Genomic DNA, 15,853 nt, shown 5'->3' on the forward strand with positions numbered 1-15,853 from the left:
ACATATTTGCTGACAGATATCACTATAAACTACATATAGTGATACGTTATAATTTTAAAAATATGGAAGACATTCCAATACTTTTTCTTAAAAATTAACACTCAGCTCTATTTAGACAATATTCACATCCCCACTGAGAGGATTGTACATCTGAAGCATTTTTTAACGTTCCAGTAATGTTGTTGTTAACAACAACCTGAACAGTTTTATTTATTTTATACAGTGTAGTTATTATTCTTTATTTCTTGAGAAGAGAACAGAGTTCACAGAGTAGAATTGAAGATCGAAAACGGAATAATTCCTGCCTATATCCTTGCTTGATACGGAGAGGGGATTATACTTGTTTCCTTTCTCCTATAACTGCTTTAAACTAATCTAATGAAAAGTAATGACAGTTAGTCTGCTCTGTTTGAAAGCTTTCAATTAAAATGGGCACATAAAAACCACGTGATCAATATTTGTAGAAGGTAGTGGTAAATATTACTCCATAACTAACCTCCATGAATTCAACCTTTTAGTTGAATTAACAAGATAAATTCTGCGAAGGGAAGAAAAAGTCGGATACGGCATAAGAGAAAATGATAAAGTGATGTCATCTGCGGTTTTATTAAAAGTTACATCTTGTGTGAGAAAAAAGATATATCAATTCCCTCCAGCAAACAGGCGTACTACGCTACTTTTTTCTAAAGCTTTACCCTCATTCAATACATTTTTCAAATTGTTTTTTTTAAATTTCGGTTTCTTTTTTTTATATTTATACGATGTTCCTTTTATATATACAAAACAATTACGTAAACAAATATACATAATAAACATTAGACTTTAAAGTTATGCCTTCATATAAGAACTTTTAAAAATTTTTATCAAAGAGGACAGTTGAAAAATAATAACACAAAATAGCCTATTTAATGCAAGCAGTGTACTCTAGTGGGGAAGTTAAGTGTCATTGATTTAAAACTTTAAAAAAATGGAGCACATCAATTATAATTAAAAAACATCATTTATAAAACACATCCATAATTCTAACTATATAAAAATAATTGAAACCAAAATAAATAGGTTCAATCAAGAGTCCGGGTTAGAAATGGTGGCATTGACTTTAGTATCTTCTTATGTTGGAGTGATACGGATAGATATAATTTCACTTCTTTAGCCGCCGAGATCCAGAGACGTGTCATCAGCGTTGGGGATTTTCAAGGAGAGAGTGGTATTTCTAGTAGTAGTTGCCATAAAAATTACTCTCAGTTTGTAAGGGTATATTACTTTTTTTTACATGTCCAAAATGCTACTGATTTACAAGCCTAGTTATTAAATGGATTATTTGAATGAATTTTTATTATTTCTGTTTTATACCTCTCTGAATTTGGGACGTCAAAACCTACAAATACATAGAATGTGAGTGTATTATATGAACATATCTTCTTACTCTTGTTTAACAAAAACTTTACCTATTCTCATTTCTTCTTCTTTGGACAACATCCCTAACAATAGAATTAAAAACCAAGAAACTCAGTGAGGCTCACACCTTACATAATATCACAATAATAGAATCTTTTTCACACCTCACTGAATTCCCTTGGTTTACATTTCATTCAGAGAAAAGAGGAAGGATTAATTTGGATTAAGAAGTAAAATGTAAAAAAAAAAATATATATATATGTATGTGTATAAAAACATGGAAATGTAAAAAAACAAAAACAGGAGGGAATACCTGAGAATAAAAATTCCCATATCCCCCTTTTCTTCGTTCCCCCTCCTTATCCTTTTTTTTTTTTTTTGCCTAAACAGACACTCAAGTACTTGAAATCAAAATAAACTTTGGATTGTTTGATTGTTATTTAATTAAACTTGGATGAAATCATCGTGAAGGGAGTCTCACATACATATTTATTTCATGTAAAACTAATTAATTCGATATAGGTTTTTTTTCCATTATTTCAATCCTATATCATAGCGTCATCTAGGTTTATGCATGGTCGTAATTTACTGATTAAAAAAATAAAAATATATATATGGAAACTAACTAGTGTTCAAACTTTGTCCAAGATTTGAAAATGACCTTAAAAATGTTTGAAAATCCTAGACCAATCAAAAACCTTTATGATTATTTGTAGACCAATCGGCCAAGAAAAATAACTCGCACTTTGACCAATTCTCAACATTAATCTTTACCTTTATTAACCAATTTCAATTTTATTATCTCAATAGTAATTTCGCCTAAATTTTTATAAAAGATAATTAAAAGTGAATTGTAAATAAAGAAAGTTATTTGTTATGAGAATAATGCAATAATTTAATATTTCATGGATGATCTATATATATATTTATGCTATAATGTTTTAAAATGAAAACTAACTCTAAATAATTGACAATCCCTCTGTGACACTATCAAGTTAAGAAATATATATATATATAACTATTCAAGAAAGACACTTAGTCACAGCAGGTACTTATACGTTCTCAACAACTTTACTTTTAGGTGCGTCTCCTCCACTCATTGGTAAGTTAAATTTCTAAAGTTCAATTCATAGAATTGTTGTTGAAATAATAATCCAAAGTAATTAATTAATCATTGTGCCTTCATTTTTTTTTACATATTTTTTTTAACAGATCAAATCTTTATATTCTTTTTTCAAAATAAATTTCAATTTAAGCATTCAAGTGATTGATTTGATCTGATAAACGATAAAATTTGTCTGTTCTAAACAAAATTGAATTTACAATATATTCATGTACAAAGTATAGTGACCATTTAATGAATATTTGATATTAATCAAAAAGTAAATGCATGCTTTATGTATTTAAGTAAATTGCACTCCTTAAAATAAAAGCTATTTAATAAATAATTTTCAATTGTTCCCTTCGTTTGCGTAGTTTTTAGATATAATATAAATTATTTTTTATACATATATTATGCTGTTTAAATCATTAGTATAGTCATTTGGTCTCGAAAATTCTGGAAAGGTTGTTTTCATTTTTTTAAAGAACCGTTCTTATCTAAGACACAAGGTTTAATTTAATCCATATTTTCAAGATTTGCATCTCGATTTGATCACTTAATCAAAGACTCGAGACTAGACTTGTACATGAAAACCAAGACTCGTGACTTGACTTGTTAGTAGATGCTCAATGCTTGACTTATAGTCGAAGGCTTAGATTTACGACTTGACTCTTGAGCAAAGACTAGATTGTCTACTTAGACTTGAATTGTATAAACTATTTCTCACCTCTGTTTAAAACCTTGGTCTAGAACGATAATTTAATGAACTAATGATGACGTAAATTGTTATTTAAAATGAGTAAATTTTCCCTTTGATGAATAAAATATTATTTAATGTTCAAACCTTAGTCTCCCAAAATTTATTTTATTTTACCAGCTATGTGAAAACTACGGCTTTTCGGAGCAGTAACTTTCTGTAATTATCCTAAAACAGCTGATATACATATAGAGGACATTCGTTGGAGTAGTGAGGAACGTGCGTTGCCGTCGAAAATAAATATTGCAAAAAATGATTTAACAGAATATTTTATAAAATTAAACTAATTGCAATTTAAATATTAAATTTCTATTAATGAGGCTATGAAAATCAGTTAATTGCTTGCTTTAATTACTAGTACTGTGCAAAAACTTTATTATTTCTCCATTTTAACACACAAAGTATTGACGTCCATGGCAGATTCCTGGGTGAATTAGGAAACAAGTTTATTACTTATTAATTGAAACCCAAAGAACATGTTTTAGTCAATATATTCTCCTTCAGAATTTATGGTGATCTACAGGCGGTGGCGGAAGCTGCTGGAGACCCTCTGGATGTACTCGAAGCTCATGGAGGTACATACCTTGTTGAAGGAGGGTTTCAGGGTGCGGTTGCTGTTGCGGCATCAACTGCAGTCCTTGGACTACACGTGCGCCTCGATGGAATAGTCCAAGGGCTGAGGTCTGGACACTGTGTTGGCCAGAAGTACTTATCCCAGAAGTGCATGTTAGCTTGGAGCCACTCATGAGTTTCTTTGAGGTGTGGGCAGGTACTTGTCTTGTTGGAACATGTTTTCTTGAAGGCAGACTTCAGGTGATTGACAAACATGGAGGTTTCCTCCCTACTCCTGAAAAGTGTATGGTGTCCTCTCCGACCTTCAACCTCATAGAGACATTGTAAATCGTCTTGCTCGAGGCCCCAGTCTGCTCCAAGATGGATTTCTATGACAATCCCGTGCAAAGGAGCGATGTGACCTCAATTCTCTTTTCGTACTGTTAAAAGAAAGAAAAAATGAACGCAAATAACTTCACAGATGGTGTTATCATGCAAGGATTCTAAATTGGTACAGTTGGTTCAAATCGGGTAGTTTAATACGACGGATTTTTTCCGGAAAACCTAACATTTTTAAGACCTTTTTGGAATCACCTATAACTAATTACCTAATCAACTAATCATCCCAAGTTAGTTAAAAATATTACTTATGCATCTTTTTGTGTATAATAACTATCTTTCTAAAATCCCTTAATGAAAAGTTATTTAAAGAGAACAAAAAATTGAAAAAAACACCCGGTATTAAATACCACACTTTGCCTTATTTTTTGTATGGTCAATATCTGGACTATCTGATATGATTTTTAAAACTGTGTAAATCAAAATTTTAATTGTCTACTATCATTATAAAGTAAAAATAAAAGCTTTCTCATTTATAAAACCTATAGATTTTTACTTCTTTAAGTATATGATGTTTTACAGCAACTTAATACTTATATTGTAACTAACTTATTAGAACAGACTCCAACATCATTATTTTGTTGTCCAGCATTGTTGTGAATCCTTGGTGGAATGATTTTTGATACCAGAAGTCCGCAAACTGAGGTAATACACCCCTGTGCATCGTGCTAATGTATATTTACTGTTACTTATTAAAAAGAAATTTAGATTGTTCATTAAACCTTTATTTAAATTTCGAAATAATTGTTGTATGTCAATTTGCTAATTTTTATTGCTTAAAATGAGGTGTGATCATTCAAAGTCCGCGAAGAGGTGTGCTATACGGTATAGCCTATACCATAGTCGTTCTTGTGTTAAAAAAATTTATATATTCAAGATGTATTCTGAAAGAAAGAGTTATAGTCAACACTCCCAAAGAAAAATCCAAGACACGAGTCTATAGAAGTGTTTTTTTCCAAAATTCAATTTAAGAAAACACCAGGAGACACACTTTATTTCCTTTTTCTTTATACTTTCACCGGGAACTACTTTGTCTAATAAAAAACTCATGCTTTAAAAAACATGAAAAATATATATTCTAATCAAATTCAATAAATAATAATATAAAAAGTGAAATATATTATGTGACGTATAGGATATACTATATTGATAGCAATACCAGGATCCAGTTACATATATCTATAAAAGAAACTTCCCAGAAAACGTCACCTATTTCCATTTCAATATTACTTGATTTAAAGAAGCTTCGAGACAGTTAAAAAAAAAAAAATGCAACTTTCTAAATAAAGAAATATGCGACACTAGTCTTGTGTCTACTTGAGTCGAACCAAGACGAGTCGTTAAGGATCGATTAGAGTCGATAAATTAGGAAAAAAAAAATCAAGGAGAAAATATAAAATAGAGCGTTTTCACTGACATCATAAATTGCATCATAATTGGTGGGGACACCCTCATGGGGCTCAAAGTTGATATTTTTAGTACATAAAATGCACAAATTTCTAATGAAACTTGATCAAATGGCTTTCAGAATACAGAAAAACTTAACATACTACTTGATGCCAATGTTAAGCAGTGATACTTGAATAGAATCAAAGTATTATATAATGAAAATCCCAATGAAATGGCAAGATTTGTGTTATTATTTTTTTGATTGATTAGGGATAAAAAAAAGTATGATAATTACTAAAAAAAAACACTTATTATTTCCATTTTAATAGTTAATGTATCGCTTACAATATGAAATAACATTGTGTAACGATGAAATAACATATTTATCATTCATTTTAGCATCCGATATATAATAAATCTAGGCAAATGACTAATATATTCTTGATATAGGGTAAATAAAAGTACTTTTATTTTTCCGTCTCATTTTGCCATTCAATAGTTTATCATTATTTTCCTTAATGTTAATGAAAAAAAGGGCTATTATTGTTATAAAGCAATGTTGTTTATACCCCCAAAATGACCGACATAACCAATGTTTCCGTCACATGAAAACGCACAATTATTAATATAATCATTTATTTGTAAGTAACGAAACTGTGGTCTTCCTATGTGTAGTCTATCTCCTTAAAGATTAGAAAGACTTCATTAGAAATTGGAGTCGGTCTTAGACGACTACAGCTCCTTACAAATAGGGCCCGTAGATATGTTTAACAAGCCTTGCATTTTATACTAAAAAAGAAAAAAAAGATCAAAGCCGAACCACATTTAAAAATCAGAGTTGTAATTAAATTCTTGGCCATCCCTATCCAGATTAGAATTTGGGCCTCATACAATCCGTTTTTTAGTCAACTCAGATTTTTTCAAATTTGAAAATTGACTCACCGCCAAGGCTACTACGGGAGAACTACACCACCTGACAATAAAATTTCTGTCAGTTTGTCGAAAAGACAATGTTTTTTTTTGTGGAATAATGAAATTTTTTATTGGTAACAATATAAAATGTATAATAATATTCATTGTTATACATTTTATTTTTAAGTTTGTATTTTCTAAAAGCATGGTTTTGTCAATGATATATTTTCTAAAAGAACCAATAGGTCAAAAAACACTATCAAAGCTCTGTCATAAAGCCCAACACTCTTCCAAAGAAAACTCTAATTGCGGCCCTACTCACTATCAAGAACACAAATTCACAAAAAATTTCTCTGAAAAAAAAAAAAAATATATTAATACAAATAAAAATTAGTTTATTCCTTGTAAAATCTTATGTTAATTTGAAATATGTGTGGCGATAAAATAAAAGAAGGTTTAAATTTTTTAGATGAGGGAGAGATAAACGTATTATAAGTTTTTTACTTAAATGAAAAACCGGAGAGGGTTTTTTAAAGAGTCAAATATAATATTAGACCACTGAAAAACTGTACAACAAGTTAATAATATGAATGATATTTGTTTAAAATTTTACATGAACATATTATATACAAATTCAGTCCATTTGATTGTGCCTATTTGAACTTCAAATCGAATTTTGATATCATCTATATAATCAATTATAGTTGGTGAGGTATGTTATTAACCAGCTAATCCCTTTTTTCTTTTCGTTATTCTTGTAACGTGAATACTTATACACTATTCTTTAAAAATAATTTTCACGTCATGACGTCTCAGTATCTTCTATAATCAGTTTTACAAAATAACCAATTTTTATCAGGTTCCCTTAACCTTAAAAACCGCGGCTTTTACTCGACGTATATTATACTGTCAGTATATAGAGAATAAGAATCCCAGCTTGCTTTTATGTTATTGCAACACACATATGCCATACTGTAAACACAATCCTCTAATTATAAGAAAATTAATTTAAAGGTGACAAAACAACAATTTGATTAAGGGTTCTATTGGAAAAGGAAACACGGTTCGGGTTTTCAATAGTATTAACATCAAAGTAATTTATATGTGTTTTTATAGATGTATACTAACCATATTATGTTGCCCGTAAACACAAAAGCAAGTTAGAATTATTTTTGTAATAAATTGAGTATTTCTTTCGTTTGTATACTTTGACAAATTATCGTCAATTTATATAAATAAATTCTTCTTCACCCTTTGAGTACGTCGGAAATTGCAAATAAAGGAAACAAAATTGATCGTCAAAATAAAAGAATGAACCATCGATAGCTGATTGTGTTTGAAAGGGACCATATTGGGGCCAATATAAGTCTGTTATATCAAATAAAGGTTGTAAACTATAGTTGAAACTATTGAGTTGTAGCAGAGAAAAAAAGGCTTGAAGAAAAGAAGAATGATGAACTATTTTTTTTGGATGCCAGATGGCGTACAAATTGAGTTTCTATTCTTGTTTCTTATCCAATTTACTATTTAAATAATTTCTTTTTTTAATATAGTCATATAAATATTTGTTTAATTTGTAAGTAAAATACTACATATATATTAACACTTTGTCGAGAATATATATTTATGTTATATATTTTAAATATATATATCCACTATTAAATATTATCGTTAACTTACATTGTGTTCTTTAAATAATGAAACATAACCTTGTCCAACTAATTTGTATTTTAAGGATTATGCTAAATCCGAAAATGTCCATGATGGATTGGGATATATTTATATTGTTAAAGCAAAATATGTTTGTTGATTTAAGCAAAAGAAACATAATTAAGCGCGCCCGTTATATTAAAAAAAAGAGTGTTTGCTTAAAAACTGTATAAAAACAGGTTGTATAAATGAATGAAATCTCCTTGGTGTTTAGGTTAGCTCATATATATTACGAAAAGAAAAGAGGAAGTACTTTATATAAATGAATATGACTTTAATTGAGATTTTACAACAACCTAAAATACTCCAGGATCATTGATTCATATTATTTTTTTGTTTTTTTGAAGCTGCTATTATTGTTTTTCATTCTTGAGGAGAGAACATCTAAGAATTGAGTTATTATGTGTGATTGTGCTCATGCTAAACAGAGAGTAACACTGTGAACTTCTTGGTGATTTATCATTTATATTATTAAAGCAAACTTAGTATGTTTGTTGTTAGTGCCTAAAAACTCTGGGAAATGCCGGTTACTACCGCTAGTATATATACGTTGTGTACAAGTTATGATTTTGTACAAGTTGAAAAGAGATGAAAGAATATTTATCTCTTTATCCAGGTATTGTTAGATATACACCAACTAAAAAGTTCAAATGCCCACAGTTCTATTAGTTATAAAGATATAATGAACATGTAATTTTAATTAATTAAAATGAAATGATAGTGTTGGTAATAAAAATGACTAATGTTTTCATTCAATAATGTGTTTTAATACGAAGAAATTAAAACTTGTACAATTTGCATTTACAAATTGCAATTTGTACAGATATCATCACAACTTGTACACAACATATATAAAGTAAAAAAAAAATTTGGATTTTGTCCTTGTCTTGATTTTTGAACAGGATTGTCTTTGGTGGAGTTTGATCTTGATCAAGTTGATCAATTCTCCTTATTCGGTTTCTTGTTATTATTCTGAATATGGAATATACTTTGTAAATATTTGAGCCTCAAATACTTTAGATTGGTGACTTCGACGTGATTTGAAAAATTACCCAAAGCAAACTTCACCCTCTGTGTCTCTCCCTAAAAACAAGCATGGCTGGTTAAAACGGAAGAGTCGAATTTAGACATGGCGGTCCGTGAACTCTACCTTCCTAAGTTCTGTTCTTCAGTTTTTGAGAACTGGTTCCATAGAATTTAACTTGATTTTGCGTTGAGGGGGAATTTGTTTTACCAAAGTTAAATACAGCGTTATAGCGTCAGCATTGCCGGGTGTCGTTTTTAATATTATTCCTATTAGCGAGGAGAATCTCACTAATGAGGGAGTGAAAAAATCCATACTAGTCCGATATGGGCCCTCATCTTCCAAAAGGATAAAATGAATCGTTGACATGATGGTTGATACTTGATACTTCCGGGCTCTCAACCATGGAGGTCAAAGATGAGGTTGAACATCTTCTGGATGAGGAATATTTAAGGGATTTACGTGAAAGTTTGATTAAAGAGGCACTAATAAGAAACAACACTTGAGAGCACAATCAATAACTAACCCCTTTTTTTCTCCCACTGTCGTACTTTTGATTAAGAAGATACCTAGTGGAGCGTTTGGAAGTCCTCAACATCTCTGAAGTATAAAAAAGTCTGTTATTATGATTAAAAATTTGGATTTAATTCAAATGTGTGCTCTGGCTCTGATTGCCATTTTAATTCATTGATTCAAAAAAACTAATTTGTCATTGGTTGCATGACACCGAGGCATTAAATAAACCATCAAATTTCTTATTAATGAAAGACAATATAAATTATATTAATTTTCCTGTAGATTCAGAGTACCTAGGTATCCGTTATATCCCTAACAAATTGTAAATATTTCATTCGTGTTAAAATACCACCCATCATTGGTTATGGCTTTGATTACAGATTCGTAATCAGCGCGTTCATTACTACAAAATAATTTAGAAAAAGGAATTTAAAAGGTGTTTTTTTTATAATTGATTTGTGCAATTGTTCGAGTCGGCACACCACTAAAATAAACTTGAAGAAAAAAGAATATATGTATACATATGTAATAGACAAAAGGGGGGAAATAAGAAAAAAAAAGAAGTTAGTTGGGGGAATAGAGAGAGAGAGAGAGAAAGAAGGAAAGAGAGTCCAACAACACCCATAAAAATAAATGAAAAAAACATTTACTTATCTAATTTTATGCTTTGTAACTCGGGAAGAATTCTCACCAATTCCTGTGTAAATCAGTGGTTGTTTCTACTCTCTGTCTCTCAATACATATTATTTTTTATTATCATATTTATTATCCATACATAGAGATAAATGTATAATCTTGATGAAGACTGGTTATCAACATATACATATTATAAATTGTGATGTCGGCCGTCAACATAGAATCATGCTGGATAGGTTTGTCTCAATACATCATATTTAAAATAAAATGGCTCAACTTAAAAAGAGAATAAATAAAAATACTCTCATTTTGAATTGGACTGGACTTTTTTTGAGTTTGACGACTCCATTTTAAATTAATTGAGCTTGTCTCTGTTTGAGTTTGACTATTCTGTTTTGAATTGGACCATTCTGTTTTGAATTTGACTGCTTCTATTTGGAATTTCACTATTTTGTTTTGAATTTGACTGTTCCCATTTTGCAACTGTCTGTTTTCATTTTAAATTATAGTATTCCGCTTTGATTCGGATAATTCGCACAATATAATTGATTATTCCGTTTTAAATTTCCCTTTCCATTTTGCATTGAACTGGTCTCATTTTGAGTTGTACTCTTCCGTTTTGAATTAGACTTGTCTTGTTTTGAGTATGACTATTTTATTAGGGATTGGATTATTCTCATTATGAGATCGACTGTTCTGTCGTAATTTTACTTTTCCAATTTTCCATCGGACTCTTCTCATTTTTTTTCAACATACTTTATTCGGCTTCTATATTATATAGAACATACATAAGATAAAAAACCGGAGCAATTGCGTAACAAGTACATTAATAGAATTTAAACTAATATTCTAAGAATTAATCTTAAAATAAACCCAACAGTAAACATGCAAATTAACAATTTTTTAACACCCTTTTGAAATAGTTTTATACGATTACATAAAGTTGACGGAAAGTACAGGATTTCAGGGCCCTTGTTACCTCATTTTGAGTTTTAGTACTCCGTTTTGAAGTGTACGATTCTCTTTTTAAGTGATATAAACATTTATTTTTTGGAATTTGACGGGATAAATTTGAAATTCTACTATTTTATTTGAAATTAGACTATTTTATTTGAGTTGGACTAGTCCATTTTAAATTGCACTGCTCCCATTTTGCATTGGACTTTTTTCAATTTAAGTTTGCCTAGTCTGTTTTAAATTTGACGGTGCCCATTTTGAATTTGACCTCTCACTTTTTCAATTTGACAATTCCAATTTAAATAGGACTTCCCCATTTTTCAATGAACTGTTCTCATTATAAGTGTGATAATTCCGTTTTGAATTGAGCTATCCTCATTTTGAATTGGAAATTGAATAGATGACTTATTTTGTATTCTTCAACTAATTGCACAACTAGTCAATAAATTTTTCCAATGTCCTTCTCATGGCTTTTACCTCCAGAAACAAAAAATGACCTATATAACCAAAAATTTCTGTTTATGTGGCCTAAATAGTGATTTATTAAAAAAAAAACTTTTTTAAACATATACCTACATGATAAACGCAATGTTATTTCTTTTGTTGTCTATTATATATAAATAAAAGACAAAATTATCAAATATATTTTGTAGATACAAAATATTGCCAGATTATTTTTTTAAAATAATATTTTATGAATCTTTTTTAAATCGAAGAAAAATGACAAAAAATTGACATTTTCTTTCAAAGTCTAATAAATGTGTCGTTTTTTTTTGTCACGTGGATAAAAATAATTGTTTATAGTCAAATGAAGACATAGGTAACACTTTATTTATAAAAAAGAACACCTGACAAAAATAATATATTAAAAGTTGTTTATGATTTCTTTTTGTTTAAACTCTTTGGAAGCAGCTGCAAATTGCACATAAGGTAATATAAATTAGTCATTACTATCAAAAAATTAGAAATTGATATTCCCCCCTCCTTTATTGATCAGATGGAGTTGCACCGATTAGGTATAATTAGAGATGTGATGCGTGTAAGAACACGAGGAGAAGGGGAGAGCGAAACATATGGTATTACTGTATATTTTTTTGGAGGGGGAGAAAAATTAATTACTGCTATTAAAAACCTTCTATATTTCAAATAGCATGGATACAGGGAAAATATTATCATTATATTTAATTTCATATATATATTAATTTTAATATGCATTTTAAATCAATTTACACCAAAGATAGGCGATAATTCTTTTTTTAGAGGGAGATATTATCACATGCCCACGACCTATTAAATCATGAACAAAAAAGAAGGAAGAGCACACGTAACAACTGTTTTTCTTTTTCTAATACTTGGTTCTTTCTTTAGATATGAGAGTAGGAATGGGATTTTTGTAGAGCGGGAGGAGAAGACGGAAACGAGACTTATCTCTTTACTGAATTAACACCCTGGTTAACAACAGCTACCTTTTATATGATTGTAGGGAGGAGGGGGGGAGAAGATAATGAATTACTGCTATAAAATTTAAAATAGCATTAGTGCAGATAAAATATTATAATTATATTTGAATTCAATTATTTTATTACTCATTTGTAAAAGCAATTTAGAGACAAGAATTCTTCTTTTAGGGATAGTTTTTTACACCTCGTCCATCTATTAAATGATGCGCAACTAAGAAAAAAAGTGCATATATACGAACTGTTTTTCCTCTTTTTAAACTCTAAACTGTGTTTTTCTATACAAAAATCGTATTACTTAGTATAAGAAGACATTTTAGTACTACAATTAATCCATACTGAAGTCAATACATTTGTTAAATGATTATCGTATCTATGCAAATTGTGAATTAATATCCAGAGAATTACATATAAATTATTTTTGAAAGGGACCATACTGGGGTCAAATTAAGTTTCATAGTTATAATAAAGGTTCTGAACTATTTTCATCATTCTTGGGTATCTCAAAAACTCATCCCATAAATTTGAAGTCAAAGTCTATAATAATTGATCGAAATATGTTCATTAAATATTTGACTGTATGTAGATTGTCTAGTTTGTTTAGTGCTAAATGACATTGTTTTTCATAAATGAGATATGATTTGCTAGTTTCTGTAATTTACTAGTAGTTTCATCCTCAATTTGATACTTGTACATATTTCAGACCCTTGTGAGTTTTTTGAATTCCAAGCTGTACTAAATCTGTGAAAAGTTTAAAAAAGTTAATGGCAAATTGTTATAGCTACCAATTTTATTATCAAAAAAAATAACACATTTATCCCAGTTATTTTTAATTACAAAGTTACATAAAACCAACAACCGATGGCTGAAACCAAAATAAACAATTTATTGTATTTTGGTTGACTCTAAGTGTAAAAGGGTCGGAGAAGCAAGAAAATCAATGCCGAGAAGGCTGCAGAGACGGTTGGAATATCCCTCCGGACTCCCTTCAATATCTGGAAGTCCATGACAACATATACAGACAAAAATAACAAAACTTATCCATTAATAATATGGCCGACTTCTGCCTTGGCTCCACGGCCACATTTTACCTCACTTTGCAGTTTGGGGGTCTTGTAGAAAAATGTCTGCAGAACCTCTCATCTAAATTTCATGACAGCCTTGTACACCATGAATATTGGACAGAGCCTTCATCGTCAAGTGCTGCCAATATGTTGTGCGGCGGTTTGGAGCTGTTATTGCTTGGACATAATGGATAAAAACAATTACTAAATATAGTATTTGAACATATCAGAGTTGGACATAATTACGGGTCCCCACTTTGTATGCTAAATGATTTTGATATACATTATTACTTATCAACTATAGGTCTTTCCAGCCACTAAACTATTTATTGGACAAGTTAAATGTAAACGAAAACCTAATATATTTAACATATTTGATTATAAACATGAATCAATAATATCAAAAGCTTTTTGTATGGTGTGAGGCAGTTGCAGAAAGTGGTTCTAATGAGATAGGAACGGTTATGTATAATGCAATAGCTCCTGGAGTTTTATCGATGACTCTGGAGCTTCGTATATAATCTTTGGGAAATATGAAAAGAGCTACTTGAAACAAGAGTGCATACCTGGGCTCTGTAGATATTTAAGGCAAAGTTACCATAAAATGTCACCAGAACAAAATATGATGACCTAAAAGAACCATAGATGAACAATAAAACAGCTTCTGTTTAAAAAAAAAACCAAAACCATCCATAAAAGAACTTGTTTTAAATGACTTGATAAACAAAGAACTCACATCAAAACATTTATTTAAAATTAAGCTGTCTATAAAATCTATAGAAATATCACAAAATGCCAAAAAAAAGACATTTATCATCTTTGCAACTTCTATTTAGATCTACAACTTTCATCTAATCGAAAGCTACTAAAGTTAGAGTTAAGAGTAAAACTGCTTATATCTCAGATTTAAACCCATGATATATCTAATGTCAAAAAAAAAAAAATTATCTGATTTTTCTTCAAGATTATCTTTGTGTTAACGCACCACATGTTTAGTTAAATTATACTATGTAAAGAAAAATCCTTATTTTTTTATGTATAAAAAATATTTTTTTGATAAAAAAAATATTTAGATTTAACTTCTTCTTCTTCTTCTTATGATGTAATTTATCTGAGGAAAATCCTTACCAAATAATAAAGAAAAGGGATTTTAATTAATTAGTATAAGGATCATGATCCCCTTACATAACAATATGGTAATGAGGAAGGAGTGAGGGGGAAAGTAGCATGGAGTATGAAGGGTGAGGACTCCCAATCAATCAGACACACATTTGTTTCGTACTAATGGATGGGCTCGTTCATATGAATTGGACATGGAGAAAAAAAAACAATATTCATATATAACAAATAAAAGACGTTATGCTATGTGAAGTTAATTAATTCTTTCAAAACAGCAATAATAACAAAAAACTAAGGTCTCCCTACCTATACATACAAAATAGGGTGGACTTTCTTCTTTAATCTAAAAATAATATATTCGTTTTCGTTATGTCAGTCGACTTGCATAATGAAAATATATTCCGTGGTAGAAAAAACAAAGATTTGAACGACATTAAGTGATGTATGTTAAACTTTTGACACAAAATTGTAAATTAACGATAAGCCAGGACGCCTGCAGGATTATATATATATATATATTTATTTTTGAGGCGGGGGTCTCATTTATTGGAATTTTAAAAAAAAATTAGAAAATTCAAATTTTTCCTCTGATGCATAATTTGGTCGAATAACCTTTTTTAGAAAATAAATCCTTAAAAAAAAGTTTCTTCGTTTCTTGACGTTTTATAAATGTGAAACACATTATATTCAGGCCTTATTTTACTCTTACTTAGCATTGCCATGAGTAATTAGGGGTCGACGAACAATCCTTCTTTAATTCTATAGACGATAACTCCCCAATAAATCCTTGGTGTCCATATTCATAAACACTCACAGAAAATTAATTTTTTTAGAAAACAATTTCAAAAATCTATAGTTATT

General features: G+C 29.7%; 1 protein-coding gene across 1 annotated transcript in view; it reads left to right on the forward strand.

Annotated features, from left to right (window-relative positions):
- LOC121121616 (uncharacterized) overlaps window positions 1–15,853 on the forward strand; it is a 141,565-nt gene that overhangs the window by 19,420 nt on the left and 106,292 nt on the right. The window contains exon 5 of the mRNA XM_071890079.1: window positions 2,480–2,500. Coding sequence (XP_071746180.1) covers window positions 2,480–2,500 — 21 coding nt within the window. The remainder of the gene's footprint in view (window positions 1–2,479; window positions 2,501–15,853) is intronic.

The sequence above is a fragment of the Lepeophtheirus salmonis genome, chromosome 7 (genome assembly GCF_016086655.4).
Source record: "Lepeophtheirus salmonis chromosome 7, UVic_Lsal_1.4, whole genome shotgun sequence".
NCBI classification, from domain to species: Eukaryota; Metazoa; Arthropoda; class Copepoda; order Siphonostomatoida; family Caligidae; genus Lepeophtheirus; species Lepeophtheirus salmonis.